At 39.5% G+C, this 20,391-nt stretch overlaps 1 protein-coding gene and 1 long non-coding RNA gene across 2 annotated transcripts; both read left to right on the top strand.

The window, feature by feature from the left end:
• Nucleotides 1–2,501: 2,501 nt before the first annotated feature.
• LOC140946157 (beta-1,4-galactosyltransferase 5-like) lies at nt 2,502–14,672 on the top strand. Its single transcript, XM_073395240.1, has 4 exons — nt 2,502–2,879; nt 3,116–3,246; nt 4,802–4,918; nt 14,481–14,672. The coding sequence occupies exons 1-4, from the start codon at nt 2,579–2,581 to the stop codon at nt 14,670–14,672; spliced, it is 741 nt and encodes a 246-aa protein (XP_073251341.1). The 5' UTR covers nt 2,502–2,578.
• Nucleotides 14,673–15,427: 755 nt separating this feature from the next.
• Nucleotides 15,428–19,316, top strand: LOC140946158 (uncharacterized). The gene is made up of 3 exons (XR_012166813.1): nt 15,428–15,562; nt 17,639–17,746; nt 18,250–19,316. It is a non-coding gene; the product is annotated as an uncharacterized lncRNA (long non-coding RNA).
• The last annotated feature ends 1,075 nt before the right edge of the window (nt 19,317–20,391 follow it).

The raw sequence follows: 20,391 nt of genomic DNA, 5'->3' as shown, positions 1-20,391 counted from the left end.
CTGAAGAGAAATAAATAAAATATGATAAAATGTCACATACTTCTACACTGCCTTAGCCAACAACTGAGAAGAAACTGAACTTCATATCAAAAAAACAAAGTGAAATTTAAAACTACTTCACTGTGAAACAACAACCCCTTCAAATAATATATATCACATTAAATTTATGCAAAATGTAGACCTAATGATAAGTTTATAGGAATAGAAACAAACGATAATTACAGTGAAACTGTAAAGTTTGAATGAGATCTGTATTTGAGTGTTCTCTCATAATTCTGACAGAAGATCAAAATTGGAAACTGTATAATATTATCCTCCACAACTGCATTCATCAACATGATCCAACTAAAATTTCATTAAGACTCAAAGTTTACTCCAAACTTTAAACTCCTGTAAGTTTAATTTGTGATAATTATTTTTTTTCTTGGACGGAACTTTTGAATACTTAATAGCATGTTAACTCTATCATTCACTCGTAACTTTGCTCCAGAAAAATTAAGCCAAAAACGATGGACAGAAAAACAAAAGAATTCACAGGAAAATTACCCTGTTCATCTACTTCCAGGATACAATTTTCAAGCAAAGAGGCAACCCCCCCGGAAAGCCCTGTGTACAAAAATTTAGTACTAAAAAATTGTGCACGGGGGAAATAATGTCCGCAAGTGCGGTTTCTAACGAGGAAAGTAACAAGTAAGTCGTTGTGTGGATAATCCCAAGCCAAGTTTATGAGCAAAATAATCTAAACATCGATCCTTCAATTATAAAATTGCAAGCCTAAATGTACAGCAGCTGTACGCATTCTGTAAACAGAATTTTTCTTACAAATCAAAATGTTGCTGGACCTATCGAACTGTAGCTCCAAGACAGTCTAAGCGTTTAATGAAAACACTCTCACATTTTTTCATTCGACAGTTCGGTTAAAACTCAAATTTCTTTCACATACAAAGCTGTAATAATGTGCAACAACAATGAAATCTGCAGCGATCGACAACATCACGTTTCGAACTACGCACTTTAGAAAACTGCGGCAAACCCGGCCGCTTTCGATCCACTAGCCACAAGACAATTTACACAGCAAGACAATCGCTAAGAATATTTCTTTACCTTCTTTATAATTTCCTTTTGTACCGAGTGACACGAGATTAACTTGAACCGAGCGTAAGCTTATGTTTCTGCCATAAACGGAGTAAACACACACACACACACACACGCAGATTTAGCATCTAAATATAGTTTTTCCAGCAACAAAGTACTAGCTAAGTCATATTAACAAAACAAAGCCCAAAAATGTCTGTCCCTCTACTTTTTTTGGTTGAATCCGTGATAAGAAACTTGAACTAAACAACAAAAACATTTTGGATAGCGTTGTAATACGCTCTTCGATCAACAGTCGAATGTTGTCAAATGTTAGATTCACAAAGTCGAATTTTGACACAAAAACGGGATACACATTTAACAAAACTGTTGCTTCCGTGCAGCTCGGTACAAGGTAATTTATATACCAAAACAAAGCCCAATAATTTTCTTCCTCCACTTTATAATTTCTTTTTGTACCGAGTTGCACGGAACATGCAGTAAACAAAGAGAGTAAAAATTATCCACCTTTTCGGGATGTCTTCTTATATGCAAACCAGCGATCTCAACGTCAATAACACTGAATCAGACCATGCCAATGCGATTTTTCGCCAGTTTCAGGACGCTATATTCTCTAGAGAACACAGTTACGTCAAAACTTTGACCAAAATAATTTTTGATCTCTTACAATGACAAGAAATTGCAACGCTGTCACTGCCAAAAAAAGCTGCCATCGCTCCACTCATCTCAACAACATTTCCCGGACATTTTTGCCTCTGAGCCAATGACATTGAACGAAATAGATAACGTGTCATTTTTTAGTAGAGCATGCGCAGACATTTTTCACCGGTGAAGTTGTTGTTGTTCCTAGCCCGTTTCGCGCATGCTCACTACAGTTCCCGAATGATTGACAGATTTCTTAACTGGGGCGATCATGGAAAGCCGAAAAGCGGCAAGATCAAAGGCCGTTGCCAGCTCCCCCCTGGTAGAGGCAATAAACAGTAAACGAAAAATAAGGGGAAAACTTGGTCACGTGGTACATTTTCACGTTTGCCGTTTGGCGTAAACGTGAATCTTTATCTCTCTATTAAAAAACACGTGCTAACGGTAAAGACGTCAATACTAATGTCATCTCCGCGCCAATCAGCATTTCGCATCGACATTTTTGATACAGAAATTCAAATTCCAGAGACGTAGTTGCAAGCTCTCCTTACTTTTCCAGTCCCGCCGCCAGAGCGCCCCGGAGAGCTTACGTACTCGCCGGCTATTGAACCTCAAGGCAATTTATTTTGTTCAAGATACGAAACCATTCAGTCGACTCGAAATCCCGGCGAAAACTCCAGATTTCTCAGCTGCGCTGTCTATTACTTAAATTAACTTTGAATACATTCCCCCTTTTTTCCTCAAAGAAAGTGGAAGAAATGAAATACACCAAGAGCACGAAAGCTGCCTCCCTATCAAATATTTTGTATTCATCAGAATTTGTTTTCCTTTAGACTCAGAAATGACTTCATTGCACAGACTAACAAAAAAATTGTTTCTGGTATCGATCTTGGCTTTTGCTTTGTACGTCGGAATGGTCCTTTACTACGTGTTCAGCTCAACAAAACACTTAACTCGACTTAAAAAAGCTGGTGGATTGTTCAATAATACAGTTTCCATCCGGACTTTGAATATGTCAACGACGCATGCCCCATTAAAGGAGATAATAGACAGAAGTTATGACCGAACAGATCCCGGCCTAAAGCAAAGCCAACCCGAAGTTGCTTTAAAAGAAGAATGCCAAGAAAATAGTTCCCTTTTGGGTAAGTTTTATCAAGTGTTTTATCGCGTAAGATTAAGATTTAAGATTTCAGCTTAAGCTAAGATTTTTTAGTAAAATTAAATTCATAAAATCATACTGAAAAATCTTTACAGATATGTTCCAACAAAATGCATTTAAGGAAGCACGCGCTGCCAAAGATGGTCGCACATGGAGGTTCGACTAGCTGTATTGAATTTTACAATCGGAAAATATATAACCATTGTTCATTTTTGTCAGCTGGACCTATACCTCTGGATTTGTCAATACCAAAAATGGATGATATTGAAAGGCAAATTTCTCGGGATTTTGACGGCTGGGTCAGCAATGGCGGAATTTGGAGCCCAACAGAGTGTGAAGCGAAGGTCAAGGTGAGCCATAATATATCACCCAAGAGCGGGTTGTGTGAAGGGTTATTAGCACTAGTCCGTGATGATGATGATGATAATAACAATTAATGAATTATTAATAATAATAATAATAATAATAATAATAATAATAATGAGGATAATAATGGTTTATTTAACAGATCCACTTTCTTTTCTGTTAAATTACATTAAAAATAAATAAAATTACGTTACTCACAATTAAAAAACAAGAGTGATGTATAAAAAAAGTAGAAGCATTACTTACTAACATATTTGAAGTTAATGTAAAATTAACTAATCACTCTGTACTCTATTACATAAAAGTTTCCTTGAAAGTTTTTAAAAGCTTCTGTAATCTTTACAGTTTCTATTAAATTCTGGTAGATTGTTAAATAGCTTCGACGCATTATCTTGGAAAGTGTTGTTTTCGGTCGGGAAAGCTAATCTAATAGCATGCGACATTAAGTAATGATCCGGGTAAGGTGGATAGCACTTTCTTTTGTTATGCGGTAACAGTGCTTTCCCACATAGGAATGTTCTCATTTTTACACAGAGAATTCATAAACCTACATGAAGGCCGTTTACGCAATAATATGCATTTACAGTCCACTTTGAAAGGGTGTTTTTTTGTGTTAAAAGATTTTGACCAATCACAAGAGTTGAAAACAATAGCCAAGAAAAGTTTACAATTTTACATGTTCCCCACATAGGATTTCTTTGTTATTCAAACTGAGACCAGATTTTGTTATATGGACGATGGCTGGAAAGTAAGGATGAATATATGTACTGCTTTATGAAGTTTTGTTAACTTTTGCTGTTTAAGCCAGTCAGAAGTAAGTACAGACAATAGAAAAGTTAGCACCTTTTTTGCATTCCAACATGTTCGTTGCCGTTGTTGCTATCGTTCTTATCTGGATCGTTTCTTAATGTTTTATTATTATTAGATCTGGCCATGATTAGTTACCACTGCTACTCAATGCTAAGGCTTACCAGCCTTGTCCCCAGGGCTCTTCTCGTACTATTTTCTCAAGGATAAACCCTGGGGTCTGGGGACGAGGTTGAAGGCTTACATAAGGGCTCCAGGCCACAGAAACGCCTAGGCGGATCTCACTCTCGTAAAAAGTCATTGCCACTCTTAAGACACGTAGAAAATTTTAATCTGTCAAATTTAAAAAGTCGCTCGTTTCTAAGAAAGAAGTTCACAACCCAAAATAGAATCCCGGCCATCTCTCCTGCGCCATTTCAATACCACTCCGAAAAATTTAAGTATATATTTAAGTGAATCGTCTTTCATAACTGATACATGTGCAACAGGTCACCTTAGGCCTTTCCCTAAACTTCTACGTAAATTGAACGTGTGGCTAGACTACGTTCTTTATAAGGTTATTTAAAGATGTATAGTTTGTCCGTTGTAACCAGGAGAAATCGGCTCCTGTTGTAACTTAATCCGGAGAATATACTACACCTACAATGTCTAAAGGCTTGGTTACCAATGGTCATTAAAGGAGGAACCGCGCTTGATTTGATACTGAGGCTTTTGCTTATGTTTCCTCTACAGGTAGCATTCATTATCCCATTCCGCAATCGTTTCGAGCAGTTGTCCGTCTTTCTTCGTCATATGCATCCTTTGCTAAAGAAGCAGAAGTTAGATTACAGGATATTTGTTGTAGAACAGGTAAACATACGTACCGTACGTTACATGAAGTGATAAGGAGAGAACTCGGCGAAAAACGTTTCCACGAGAAGTCATTTTCCAATCTTCTCTTGGCATTGGCCATTCTTAGCTTACGCATGCGTAGACAGGGTCGATGTTTCGTCAAATAGGCCACTTTCGATATACTAAAATCAAGAGCCATAATAGGACAGAGAGGGACACTCAGGGCGTTGGCCGGGATATCTTAATCCCAAAAAAGTTATTTTTAGAACTATGCGGACCACGCGGAAACAGTTTCCGGTAAACTGATTGACTTCCGGAAGACTCGCTTTCACGATTCAGCGCGCGAAAGCGAGGCGGCGTTAACAAATAAAAAAAATGGCGGCACAAGTGGAGGGAACGAGCGACTAAATACAGGAATGGCTCCGACCTGTAATTGGAGGATAAAAATAGTTAGTAACTAATAAATTAAAGCTTAACTTTCAGCCACGCGTCACACTGGACAACGATATCACTAACGTCGCTGTGATGTGTGACTTCTGTTTCGTCTTACGCAGTGAAAGAAGCAAGAAGTCGATGTATGAACCTCAAAATTTCACTTACATCGGCAGAACCTTTTTCTAGTGTTAAACAGTACCAACAGAGATGGTCTAGTTCCTTTATCGACTTTTTTATTTGAGTTGATTTTGAATGTTTTTTTCGGTGATTGCTCTTTGTTTTTTTTCTTTATATCATCTGGTCATGATCGCCCAGACCCCACCAACATCCCCCCCTCCCCCCACCCCCGCTCCCACACCACACACCATCATGTGACAAGTCTCTCTTTATGCAGATCGGAGCTATTCCTGTACGTTGACCCGTCAGTGGTTTAAATACAGGAATAGCTCCGATTGTTTGAGTCCGAACTGAACGCTGTTCGCCGACGCTGTGACAAATTCCCATCTCTGTTGGTACTGTTTAACACTAGAAAAAGGTTCTGTCGATGTAAGTGAAATTTTAAGGTTCATACATCGACTTCTTGCTTCTTTCACTGCGTAAGACGAAACAGAAGTCACACATCACAACGACGTTAGTGATATCGTTGTCCAGTGTGACGCGTGGCTGAAAGTTAAGCGTTAATTTATTAATTACTAACTATTTTTATCCTCCAATTACAGGTCGGAGCCATTCCTGTATTTAGTCGCTCGTGTGGAGGGACGATGTGGAGTTGATAACTTGTCGTTCTTCAACGAAGAACCTACCATAGAAACTGGTTAAAACTTTAACAAAAAAGGGTCCTTTACAAGCAACGTTAGAAATCGGTTAAAGCGACCCCGTGACCATCGTTTTTGTTTGAACAGCTGGAAAGAGGACAAGTAGCATTGCGGCCCGGATAAGCGTTACCGTTTAAGTGACCATGTGGACGTATTTTCTATTGAAAGAGGAAGAAAAAGAACATTTAAAGGTTTCCAGTATTTTTGTCAAGGACATGACCGGGAAGGCGGGAATCTTGTGGAACACACCTTTTCCTGCTTGACTGATATTTTGTACCGCACTTCACATTGGACAATTAGCAATTATTCTTTATTGAACACGAGGTTAATAGCGGAATATTCGCGGCGAGGTTAATATTCGGTAAACAATAGGTTTGATCTTTACAGAATTTTCAAACATTGCAAATCAAATAGGAAACAATAGCCTAATGGGTTACATGGAATCGCCAGAAGTTTAAATTCAGCTGTAAATTGTACTTCCAAACCTATTAAAGAAGAAAAGTAGCGCTTTGTTTTCATCCGTCGACTCGCCAAGTTAGGGAAAAAGGTATTTTGTGCAGCTAATTTGTGTTGTTCTTCGTTAGTGCAGACAATGGTGGCCCGGTTGCTCGAGGTAAGGAGCCGTTTCTCTGTAGTTTTCTCTGTCCTGATTAATTTATAACTGAAATCTCGAGATTTCGTTAAGATTTGCTTTCATTTTTTTCCTCATAAGTCAGTTGAATTTGATGTCGGGGGAAAATTTGTCTTTAAATGTTGAGTTTACACACCTCTTCTACTCGATTAAACTGTAATTGTCAACATTCCATCGAGCAAAAAATACTGCTAAAGTTAATCTGAAAACGGTCTTTTGCAACTTTGAAGTCCTTTCATACCTTCAAAAAATGGACCCTAGAATTTAATTTTGCCGAATTCCAAAGGTTCTTACTCTGAAAAAATTGGCAAAACAACGAGCTCACGAATTATTTACTCGCGAGGCTAAAACACTACAAAGATCACTGAGTGTGTATCCTGAAACCGATTTTTGCTTGTAAAAGCTTTATTTGTGAAAGGTTATTTGTGTTTTTCATGTTGCAAACGGTGTTGAAATAAATACGACAGTATGATAATCTCATCTGGAGTTTATTTACTTTATGTGGTTTTACCAAGCCTCATAGTTTTCTCATAGACCTGTAATAATTAACCTTTACAGATCCTGCACCACAATGTATAGGTAAGATTTCCATACAACCCCAAATATTTGTTATGTGTGTTAAATAATATAAGCTTGCTGCATGGATAACAAATGTAGAGGTTTGGATGCATAGGACCTTTTGATGTTGTGTTTGCCACTTATAGATCCAGCAAGTTTTGTCTACTTTTGTAGGCACTCATGGTTTTAGGTGTCGGCTGGTGAATGTAGTCTTTTCTTTTTTTCTCTATAGAAAGCACTCAGAAGTGTTAAGAATACAAACCACTGCAATACGTTCAAGCTCTGTATAGCTTTTTGTTTATAATTATATCTTATTTCTTGAACCTCCCCTCCTCAGTGAAAGGCTAATTAACTCATTTTCTACATTGTGTGGTGAAACCTGTATTATGCAGACCCCATATTAAGCAGACACCCTGTATTCAGCAGTCGAATAGCTCAAAATGTGGCAAAACGTTTCTTTCCATAATTTAAGAAAATCAAACCTGTATTTAGTGGATATCTCTGATAAGCAGAGAGCAGCAAATTTTGTGTGGATGTCTGCCTTATTCTAATTATACAAGTTTTTCTTTTTTATTTATAACAACCTCATATGCATAAAAATTGATGGTAAAAAGAAGGATGAGTGAGGGTGCAAAGAGAGAAGAACTGAGTCCTTATGCCAGGCTGGCTCCCCCCTGAAGGTATGATATAAAATACTACATGTAAAGGTTTCATAAAACTGGTACATCATTTTTATGTTGTATGTCTTTTAGATTGTGAGCAGTCTCTCTTCAGCTCAAAAATCTGTAAGCGAGAGTATTTGAGCAGCGAAGTCCCATGAGTTGTGAGGGTGCAAATTCGAATACGCTTCTCAAATACTCTCCCTTACAGATTCTGGAGCAAAAGAGAGACTGCTTGTAGTCTATGTCTTTCAGTGTCTGCAAACTTTTCTGTTGTTTTCTGACAGGTTGAATTAAAGGAACAATACTACTAGCAATCATGAATTATCTTTTAAGATGTCTGGATGACCTTGCCACGGAATTAATAGTGGGGAAAGTAATGTACAGGCTTAACAAACAGTGCAAGTTCTATATTTTGGGGCACGGGAGCACTTATTTATTTATTCATTAATTTTTTTTAAAACTTTTGTTAAACTATGTGGCTGCCAAAGCATTTGGGATTTGAAATTTGAGGAGTACTGGGAAGAGTGTGACCAACTGAGTGACACACATGTTATTGTACACAATACATTAATATTAATTTGTCTCCTTCTAGATGCTTTCCTTGACATTGCCTCTTTCAAGCCATGGCATGAATAGATACATTGATTCAGTCACACACACTGTTTTATTGTTCCAGAATGTCTCTCTTAATGCAACCCATGCAGATGCATGAATTGATTAACTCACCAATAAAAGAAACTTGACCTAATTAAGAGGTCAAGGTGTGACCAAAGGAAGTTCTTATTGATTTTTATTTTAATTTGATACTGCCATTTTTAACTTAAAGCCTTCCTCAATAAGGTCATATGTTCAATACTGATCAGCTTAACTGATAATAACAGCCTAAATCTCCTGTGATGTCTTAGTGGTTGCACGAGGCCTACCCTGATCAATCATAATGTGCAGGCCAACATGTTTATTAGATTATTTAAAGGGAAAGATTGGGGTGTCACGGTGCAGGATACTTTAAAAGCAAAAGATTGCACAAACTTGCTCTGCCTGTAGACTCGGCTTTAAGAGCATTAGAATGCAACATTAATATTAATAAAGTCAACGTTTAAACATGTTGAAATGCAAAAAGGTGCTCACTTTACTATTGTTTGTACTATACTTCTGATTTATACTTTTGAGAGCTTTCTACAACGAAAAAAAAAAACCACTACATTCAGCAGCCAACACCTAAGTGCTTACTAAAAGAGAGAAAACTTGCTGGATCAATAAGTGGCAAACACAACATCAAAAGGTCCTATGCATTCATGAATGCCTGAAGCTTGAATTATGCTGTGGTACGATTTGCAGTCAAACCCCTACATTTATTATACATGCAGCAAGCTTATAAACAATTATTGGATGAGGTTTTTGTGATATCCGGAATAATCAGGGTTGAGGTAAGTGTTATCGGCTGAGGCTGATATCACTAACCGAGACCTTGATTATTCCGGATATCACAAAAACCGAATCTAATAAATGTTTTATTATACTTTATCTTCAAGTAATTTCTCAATTTCTTGCTGGGTCAATGAAGTGAATCGAGAAGCCATTCTTACTTCGCTGTCCGCGAACTTGACATTGCTGTCTGTGCACTTGACATTGCTCTTGGAAATCATGCATTGCGCTTGCAACCTACAGATTATTCACCAATCTGTAGGTACAGATTAGTGAATAATCTGTAGGTTGCGCTGTTTCTCAGAATTAACTGTAGGCTTTTAGCCAATGAGAAGACAGATGGTGACTACAATGTATAATAATATTATTTAACACACATAAGAAATGTTTGGGGTTGTATGGAAATGTTACCTACACATTGTGGTGCAGGATCTGTAAAGGTTAATTATTACAGGTCTATGAGAAAACTATGAGGCTTGGTAAAACCACATAAAGTAAATAAACTCCAGATGAGATTATCATACTGTCGTATTTATTTCAACACTGTTTGCAACATGAAAAAACACAAATTACCTTACACAAATAAAGCTTTTACAAGCAAAAATCGTTTTCAGGATACACACTCAGTGGTCTTTGTAGTGTTTTAGACTCGCGAGTAACTAATGCGTTAGATCGGTTTTTTTAGAGTAAGAACCTTTCAGAATTCGGCAAAATCCTAGGGTCCATTTTTTTGAAGGTAAGAAAAGACTTCAAAGTATTCAAAAGAGCGTTTTCCGTTTAACTTTACTGAGCAGTATTTTTCGCTCGATGGAATGTTGACAATTACAGTTTAATTGAATAGAAGAGATGGTTTTGTAAACTCAACGTTTCCTTCAAAGGCGGATTTTCCCCAGAAATCAAATTCAACTTATGACAAAAAAAATAAAAGAAAATCTTTACGAAATTGTCAAGAAAAGTACGGAGAAACGGCGCCTTACCTCGAGCAACCGGGCCACCATTGTCTGCACTTATTAAAGAACAACACAAGCTGCACAAGAACCCTTTCCCTGACTTGGCGAGTCGACAGATGAAAACAAAGCTCTTCTTTTCTTCACGGGCTGGGAAGCAGAATTTAAAGTTCTGGCGATTCCATATAACCCATTAGGCCATTGTTTGCGAAAGGATTTTTTAAATGCGATTTGATTTGCAATGTTTGAAAATTCTGTAAAGGTCAAACGTTTGCACATACCGATTTTCACACATGAATTGATCCGTCAAAACCGTCAATCAAATTGAACTTAAATGGTCTCCTTACTGATTTTTAATCTTGGTGAACAGTGGCTTTAGGAAAATCAACCTCGCCGCGAATATTCCGCTTTCTATTCACCTCGTGTTCAAGAATATTAAAGTGCTTAATTGTTAATTGTCCAATGTGAAGCGCGGTACAAAATATCAGTCAAAGCAGGAAATGGTGTTTTCCACATGATCCCTGGTCATGTCCTTGACAAAAATACTGGAAACCTTTATACGTTCTTTTCCTTCCTCTTTCCACATGGTCGCTTGTACGGTCGTCTTTGTAGGACCCGCGTGTTTTGTGAGTAACGCTTATCCGGGCCGCAATGCTACTTGTCCTCTTTCCAGCTGTTCAAACAAAAACGATGGTCACGCGGTCGCTTTAACCGATTTCTACCGTTTCTTGTAAAGGATCCGTTTGTGTAGAAGTTTTAACCAGTTTCTATGGTAGGTTCGTCGTTGGAGAAGGACAATTTATCAAGTACACACCCACCACACCATCCCTCCACTTAGGCAGCCATTTTATTCATTTATTGACCCGGCCTCGCTTTGGCGCTGAATCCTCCGGAAGTCAACCAGGTTACCGGAAACTGTTTCCGCATGGTCCGCATAGTTCTAAAAATAACTTTTTTGGGATTAAGATATCCCAAAGGCGTGACTGGGAGTGTCCCTCTCTGTCCTATTATGGCTCTTGCTAAAATTCAGTACGATAATGAATCTTAATTAGAGGAAGCAAACAAAGAAAATAAATAAACGTGTTTAGTATGTACGAAAACAGTGGATAGTGTTTTTCGCGCGCTGATTGGCTACTCTACCTTCGGATATCCAGCACTAATCACTGATTCACCTCCGAGTTTCCTCCGAACGAGGGACCGCAAACTCGCGTAAGTTACGAGTAAAATGGTTTTCCGGTTTTTTGCTTTAACAAACAGAGAAATTTCACAAATAATCAAACAAGCTGTTGCAGAAATACACGAAGAAGGTAAGGAACACCGGTGAAAAAGGTTTTTGTTTACAAATGCAAACTAAGCTTAAGTCTTGTGTTACTATATTTATCTTACATGTTCATAAATAAGCTTTAAACTGAATTTAAAACTTTTTTACAGAATGGTTTTTAATACAAAGAGAATTCGAGACCCCTTTTTAAGAAACTTCCCCGAAAGAGCTAGTAAAGCAATGCCTTTAAAAGTTTTTATTTGTCGGCAAGAAAACGCGAAGGCCGTTCGGTCATTGCCCGCCAAAATTGTAATGAGATCGTTGGCAAAATGACCAAAAAATCATCATTTTTGTGCTTAATTATCTCACTGTTTTAGTATATACTAAATAACAATTATTCAAACCGAAGTGGAGGTGGCTAGTGGTGGGTATTTACCTCGCCGCCCGATAAATATCCACCGTTAGCCACCTCCACTTGGGTGAATAATAGTTTCATTTAGTTTGTATTTAGAAACGCTATCATGCTAAATTTTAATATATCGCAAGTGACCTACAGGCCATTTTCGACTTCCAAATGCTCTCACTTTCAAAACGAGGCTAAGTGCAAAACCTTTCCTGTGAAAACGAGTTTTCTTTGCGTGAGAATTAAAACTCATTTTCATATCAGTGCCTTCGCAGTTAGTCTCGCTTTGGAACAGAGGCAACTCGAAAATGGTCTATTGACCAGTCCAGAAAATACCATAACATACCATAATGCTCTTAGTTTGTAACCCCAAAATTTTGCATAAGCATTGTTTTCAGTTTCACTTGGGGTCATTTTAACTCGCAAGAGAAACTGAAGACAATGCTTACGCAAATTTTTTGGGTGACAAACAAAGAGCATTATGGCATGTTATAGCATTTCTAGAGTGGTCACTTGCACGACTGGGGACGCCAATGCTCTTCTGTTGGCTATTACGAATAATATCATTATGGGTGTAGTACGCCGGGTTACTTTTTTTTAGGGGGGGAGGGGGGGTGGGTGGAATGGGTTTGAATTCAGGATGAAAGACTTGAAGGGTAGAAGAAGGTAAATACATAAAAACCAGTTAGTTCGCCAATGGGCTCAGGGGCACATTGTCATAACTTGTGGTGGAGTATCAGGCATTTTTCTGCTAATTATTCCCTTTATATTTTTATTTTCAACGACCCCAATTTTATAAACTTCCCAACCCTAATTTTTATTCATTAAAAACATTCGAGAAATCTTTAAATTCTCAAACACTAATTAAACCAATGACTCTGACCTTACTGAGTCATTCAGTTTTGAATGAAACAAGGGTGGAAAAAGGTAAACACATAAACCTACGCAACAGGACGGGTAAGGAAACACGACGGCTAACCTAGTGTGACAAGTGTGAAAATAATTTTGCTTGAAAAAACCTTCCGCCAAACTTCACATTCCTTTAAACAGATCTTTTTGTAGAAGAGCTTTAAACAACAATGTTAAGTGAATTCTTGACAAAACACGCAAGTTATAGGCCCGTCACGTTTGTCACACTCAAGCGTTTTGCCGTCCTCTTCTTTCTGCCATCCTGTTGCGTAAACTCACTACTTTGCGAGAGACGATTTACAGTCAACACTCTCTGAGACGGACACTTTTGGAATGGGCACAAAGTGCCCATCTTACACTCGACTCGCTCTTAACGGACACCTCAGTCTGTAAATCGGACACCTAGAGTTGGTCCCTGGTTTTCTTTACCCCTATAGTTTGGTCTGTAAGAGGGACACCTCTGTAAAACGGACACCTAGAGTTGGTCCCTGCCTTTATTAACTCACTTTCTTTGACTCTCTATAAGAAGAACACCTCTGTAAAACAGACACCTAGAGTGTTGCCCTCATGAATGATTAATGAGTTTGATTGGTCCCTGCCTTTCTTTACTCACATTATTTGACTCTCTATAAGAAGGACACTTCTGTAAAACGGACACCTAGAGTTGGTCCCTAGCATTCTTTACCCCTATATTCTAGTATATAAGACGGACACCTCCGTAAAACGGACACCTAGAGTTAGTCCCTACCTTTCTTTACCCCTTTATTTTAGTCTATAAGAAGGACACCTCTGTAAAAACGAACACCTAGAGTTGGTCCCTGCCTTTATTTACTCACTTTATTTGACTCTCTATAAGAAGGACACCTCTGCAAAACAGAGACCTAGAGTTGATCCCAACCTTTATTTAGTCACTTTATTTGACTCTCTATAAGAAGGACACCTCTGAAAACTGGACACCTAGAGTTGGTCCCTGCCTTTATTTAGTCACTTTATTTGACTCTCTATAAGAAGGACACCTCTGTAAAACGGACACCTAGAGTTGGTCCCAAAGTTGTTCACCCGAGAAAGAGTTGACTGTAGAGATGTCCCTTTTATAGAGTCTCTGAAAATAAGAGGGGTGGAGAAAGGCAGAGACCAACTCTAGGTGTCCGTTTTACTTAGGAGTCCGTCTTATAGAGGTGTCTGTTAAGAGAGAGTCTACTGTATTCATGGGCCAAACTGTTAAGTAGCGTGAACTTTGTCTGCTAGGATTTTGCTCTTAAATACAAAAGTCCGTAGACGCAGCTTACTGTCACTGGAGCTTGCCTACCTCAAGGTACAAATGACGCTAAACGTAAGGGTAGGCCACCCATTCATGGCTGGCGGAAACAAAGTAAGTTCGAACCATTTCTGGTCTAAAATAAAAGGAGGAGAATAGGCAATCAGCCACGACAATATCATTCCCTCTCCAGACTCCGTAGCTAGTGCCACCTTGTGGAGAATTCTGCTGAGAAGTTGTCTTTAAAATCGTCACAATTACTTTTTCATGAAACAGTCAGGAGATGCTCCGTTCAACCGTGCCATGCTGTTTAACGTTGGCTTCAAGGAAGCACTTAAGTTTGACGAGTACAAGTGCTTCATTTTTCACGATGTGGACCTGTTGCCAGAAGATTACCGCAATAAGTATAACTGCAATTCATCACCGAGACATATGGCAAACGCCATGGATACATTTCACTATCGGTAAGTATTTAGGGCCTGTCCACACTGATGCGTTTTCGAACGAAACCGCATCGATCGTTTGACGCCTACACTACCGTTTTGATGCCTTTTCGACTGTTCAAATGCACCAAAACGTTGGAAAACGATAGAATTGCACGTTGTGACGTAAGCTGAACTCTATGCGCATGCTACAAACACACGCACCCGCGACACTTTTTAGTCATCGTTTTCGTTTTGAGGCGTTTTTAGACCGTCTGCACTAATACGATATGTATGCTTATCCTTTTTTTCTTTTTTAAATCGACGCGTACTCAATGAAAATGCTCAGCGTATGTATATCAGGAGAAGACACAAACAAAAAATAAATTATATGTGAATCAGTATAAGATTGTGGGTGAAACTGCTCATCACCTACCCCTCTCCTAACTCAACGTTAACACTTACTTTCCCACTTAGGCCAAAATGTTGGGTTTGGGGAGGGGAGCTTTTAAAGCTATATTGATCAGTATATTAAAGATTCTAGGAATCTGCACCCCCACCCCCTCCCGTAACGCAACGTCAACACTCACTTTCTCACTTCGGCCAAAATCAGGTTGGGTTTGGGGAGGGGTAAGTAGACCTTCTAAAGCTACACGAATCAGTAAAAGATTCTAGGAAACTGTCCACCTACCCCCGGTATGTAAGCCTTCGTTTTCTATCCCTTGCTCGTCCCGAGACACACAGTAATCTTTTTTATTTCATCGCCGAACGTCAAAGTCACCATTTTCATCATTATTTATTATTTATCTACAGTTTACCGTATTGGTATTTCTTTGGAGGAGTAGAGGCGCTTTCACGGGAACACTTTGAACTCATCAATGGATTTTCGAACATATTTTGGGGGTGGGGTGGAGAGGACGACAACCTCTACTTCAGGTAAGTTTATTAATAATGGGATCAATTACCCCTCCCCTAAGCTAACATTAACACTTACTTCCCACTCAGGGCAAAATTATGGCTTAGGGGAGGGGTAGGTGGGCAGTTTCCCAGAAACCTAAAGTAGTGTGGCTGTATGGTATAACAAACTCTTTTCATTGATTGGAAGATGCATGTGCCGGTCTACAATTACCATTTATTAACAAATACTAATCGGCTCCTGACAAATATAATTTTGCCTCCACTACACACCTGAATCCCAACACATTCATGGCAGCTGCATGGGACATTTGTTAACCAAAGTTATCCGCCGGGAAACTGAGATAAAGTCGAATCTTTTGAGTGCGCGACATTTGCAGTGTTCGAAGAAGTGCAAAGTGATCATGTGTCCGCGCGCTAAGCTGAGTTTCAGAAGAAATGTTTCGCTCATAGCCACTTCATCAATCTTGGCAAACGTTACATTTGTTACACTATTCGGTACTTTCAGTTGGGTTCAAATGTCCAGAGGTAACTAGCATGGTTATGGCTTTTTAATATTTAGGGCCTGGTTCCGCGAAAGATAGTTAAGTTAAACCCAAGATTAAGCAAAATTTTAAGCAGGGTTTTCTTGTCTAAGAACATGTGACTCAAACTTCCAAAATACTCTTGAGCCTTTATTCTGAGATACAGTAATTCCGTGGGATGCCTGTGGCACTCCCACGGTAAAAATCCGTACCCAAAATTGCAAAGCCAGCCAATAGGATTGCGTAAAACCTTTATCGATTATCTCTTCTTCCAAGCCGACCAATCAGATTGTACAAAATCTGTATCGATTTTTAATCGATTTGCTTCCTCTGAAGAACGTTGAAATCAGAACGTTCCTTGCCAAATTTGCCGCGCTTGAGTTTTCCCACTCGTGGTTTAGGATGGCTTGTTAACCGGCGAAATCCTTCGGGATACTGGCAAGTCACGAAAGGCGACCTATGCCAAATTATTTCTTTCCTTCATGATTCTTTTTTGTTTAGGTCTAGCTTTTTCAGAAGGTTTTAGTAGCCTCTGGTTGCGGGCGGTCATCTCCGATAGATTTTTCTATTCGGAGTTCGCCAGTTGTTGCCGAGCACAGCTGGAGTTCAGTTTTTTTCTTTTCTTATCGAAAACACCTTGACGATGGGAGGTTAAATCGCGTAAATTTCAACTCGTACCCTTGACGATTGGCGTTGAAATCGCGAAAATATTGTCCTCGTCGATCGACGACCCGCTTGCGGCATGGACTGGACTTCTGGATGGGACACGGATCAGACATGAGTAAACTTATTATACCTTGGAATCAGGGATAATCATTGGAACTATGTTAACTTTAAGACCTTGGAAACACATTGCGACTAATTTTTAACCGTGTCAAGATCATCTTGGAATATTAAACTTTCATCTTGCATTCAAACATTGGAACTTTATCGAACTTTGTAACCCTGGGTTCGACCCTGGATAAAGCAAGCGGAAGTTTTGTTTTGTTTTGTTCCATTAACCTAGATAGAACGCCATTATGCTTCCATAGACCAACGCATCCCACGGAAACGACTTTAAGCGTCTTGTTATAACATAAAATGTAACTATAAGCAGTGCAAAGGAAGGTAAATACAAAAAGAGGAACGAAATTTTAATCCTAGATTAGCCCTAATCGGGCCTTTTAGGAACCGGGCCCAGAGTTGATATTTTAATAGCTTGATTAGCCTGTTACAGGCTCCGAGATAGTCGGGTCCGTTGAATTGAGAAAGAGTAATCACGAAAACGGGTGTGAGGTAACCTCTCAAAGTGATCTCTCATTTTAATTTGCTCACGTTTACATGATAGGTGGGGTGACCATATGAGAGATTTTATGGACAGGCGGGTTACCCCACCTAAGCGTGTTACCTCACCTACCTGGGGTCCCCCACCTACATGTAGACTGGCTCTTAGACTATGACAAGAGATGACGGTGGGTAGGGTAGTACAAAAAGCCCCCGCAAGATGCAACCAGAGCGGTAGGTCCTGCCTGTCTACGTAGGGCGGTTTTAGCCACGTCCCTGACAGTAAACTTATTGTTGTTGTTTTGATTAGGGTAACCAGGAAAGGACTGAAGTTAACGCGTCCGGCCGTAGAAATAGGAAGATACAAAATGATAAAAGAACATCACACAGTGGAAGAGAAGCCTCCAGTAAATTTACGGTAATTTCTACAACAGTCCGCTCACGGGTGGCGTTCCGTGGCTTGTTTTAGACGTTCAAGTATTTATGGCGCGAAATGGAAAGGAGAGAGAAAAAAACGTCAGAGAGGGACTGGGAGAAAGGAAAGATTCTCTCTCTCCCTCTCCCTGCCCCCCCCACCCCCCATTCCCCTCGTTTTTTCTCTTTGCCCTTCCCACGATCTGAACGTCTGGAACAGGCATGAGTCCCGCAGTTGGTTCTGGGATTGTTACAGGGGACGCGCTGGTCAGCTATTGGCCAATTTTTCCCCTTCACCCAGTAGAAAAAGTCCCAGCGTCTTTGCGCAAAAGATAACTCGGCCCAGTTTCCTTATTTTTTTTTTCTAGTTGCCTCTCATTTTTTGGTTGACTGACTTCTTAGAGTCACAACAACCGCGTAGCATGATACACTACACAACACCCAGAAAAAAATGAAAACCTGTCAGATTTTTCACCATAGCAGAGTTTTTTTTCTGTTTTCTATTAGGATGAGGAGAGTACGTGATGCTTTAAAACGGATGGATTCTGATGGACTTAATTCTCTTCAATACAACGCAAAGGTGATTGAAAACCGCCTCTATACCCTAATCAGAGCTGATCTACCTTACGAGCATCACACACAAGACAATGTTAAGAGATGAAAAAACTGACGACTTTTTTAAAAACAGAAAAGCTAGTTGTGATTTCTGTTGTTATAGCAAAAACCTCTACTTATCTAATTTAATTGGTCCAGAAATGCACCTTACTTGGAATTTGGACCCTAGTAATTTCTAAATGAATTCATGCTTGCCTGCGCTTAGGCGAGCATCAGACGTAGGGGACACTCCGTGACGTCCATCATGAAGCGCATGAATCTCATCCACGCATATTTCAGATGTAAACAGGAGAGGAAGCTATTTCCAAAATTCTCACTTTCAAAACGAGGTCAATGCAAAACCGTACATGTAGAAATTGAGTTTTACTGACCGTGAGAATAACACGTATTTTTTGCACTCATCCTCGTTTGGAAAAGAGGCAACTTTAGCTTTTTTTCCGGTATAGGGCCTGCAGGAGACTGGTATCCACTCTTTTATATCCATTTCTGATCCATTTCTCACTTGAGAAAAGAGAAAGGAACTGGAACCGATATGCGTCCCACAATTGTTTCTGGGATGGCTACTAGGGAACGGCCTATCAGCTATTAGCTATTTTTTTCCCTGACCCTAGCAACAGTCCCAGGAGTCTTTGCGAAGGTTTACTCCAGTTTCCTTTTCGCTTCCTAAGTGGCGAATTTATAACCTTCAGTTTAACGTCATACATTGTTATAACACCAAGGCTGGAGGGCGTGTAAACTGTGATCAGGCTTTGTTTTAGGGAAAAGAACGCCATCCCTGCCACGAAAGACATATAAAGATCACAAACGGGGGGAACAAATTAACCCATCAACTGGAGCGTGCCACTTTCATACTAGGCCTATGTCACGGCGTTTTACGAATCGGTTTATTTTTAGATGCATTTTACAGTACTCTCTATCGCGAAAATGGAAGCTCCGTTCCGTTCATGAGCGCATTATAAATATAAAGGAAAACCAAACGTCAATAATAGGTTAAAAATGCCATTTTTAGGGGTTTTAGTTTTGGTGACTGGTTTGTGGGTACTGAAAGATATTCTTAATTCGCGCCAAAATCGTTCTAAAAATAAACTGGTCAGTGAAAACACCGTTACACGGGCACATGGCAATTGCTCACTCCGGGTTATGGGCTCCTGGAGGACATGATTCCAATGAAGCTCCTAATTTGGCTGAGGTACGAGTCCCCCGCGACCAGCTCAACAGCCGCGACTAAATCCTGGAGTCTAACTGTTAAGAAGCCATTGGCGACGAATTAGCCCAGGCTCCTGATCAGCTATACTCATATTCCCTCGTGTACGCTTAGAATAGACCTCTTTAGCTTTTATGTTTTGTCTTCCCAATTTCGGTCATGTGATAATACTCTAGGGAACTGTTTTTTTTTTTCAAATTTGGTCTTATCCACCTGCACATATACGCAAAATTTGTGAAAAGAAAATGAAGCAAATTCCCCTGAGTCCTGTTCCAAACATCGTACGTGCTTCTGCCCGTACAGAACTTAGCCTGCGAGCGTCTCCTTTCGCGTGCGGCTCTTGTGTAAATTCTCGCGACTCCACCAAGCTCGCAGACTATTCCGAACTCAATGGATCGACTTTAGCACGAAGTAGTACGACGTTTTTAACCAAGTCGTACGACTGCCGTGTATCACGGTGTAGCACCTTCATTGGTCTATTGAAGGTACATTTGAGTTTTCTCTGCCGATAGCAGTCTACCTATGAAAGGCCCTGTTCGAAACACGATAACGCTGGGAAACGTCTTGAGATGCGTGTTTCCCTTTCTTAAACGGTCGTTGTCATCAGTGGTTACCAAGCCTCCAGTCATGATAAAAGAAATAAATGTTGTCAGTGGATAATGGTACAATAAGGGCGTCACAGCTAACAAAGAACTCAAGATACACGCAAAAATACGAGAGATAACATGAAGTTATACACTTATATAATTATATAGTGCGAGATACGAGAAGTTACAGCTGATAAAGAACTAAAGTAACAAGGTTATTGTGGTATGAACAATGTTAAATGT

This window comes from Porites lutea, chromosome 8 (assembly GCF_958299795.1).
Source record: "Porites lutea chromosome 8, jaPorLute2.1, whole genome shotgun sequence".
NCBI classification, from domain to species: domain Eukaryota; kingdom Metazoa; phylum Cnidaria; class Anthozoa; order Scleractinia; family Poritidae; genus Porites; species Porites lutea.
This window is presented reverse-complemented; position numbering and strand designations above follow the sequence as displayed.

Excerpts from the sequence above, each read along its gene's own strand:
- LOC140946157 (XM_073395240.1), top strand. The coding sequence starts at position 2,579 with ATGACTTCATTGCACAGACTAACAAAAAAATTGTTTCTGGTATCGATC. Across the intron at positions 2,880-3,115 it reads AGAAAATAGTTCCCTTTTGG|CTGGACCTATACCTCTGGAT; the intron begins GTAAGTTTTATC and ends CATTTTTGTCAG. Across the intron at positions 4,919-14,480 it reads GGATATTTGTTGTAGAACAG|TCAGGAGATGCTCCGTTCAA; the intron begins GTAAACATACGT and ends TTCATGAAACAG.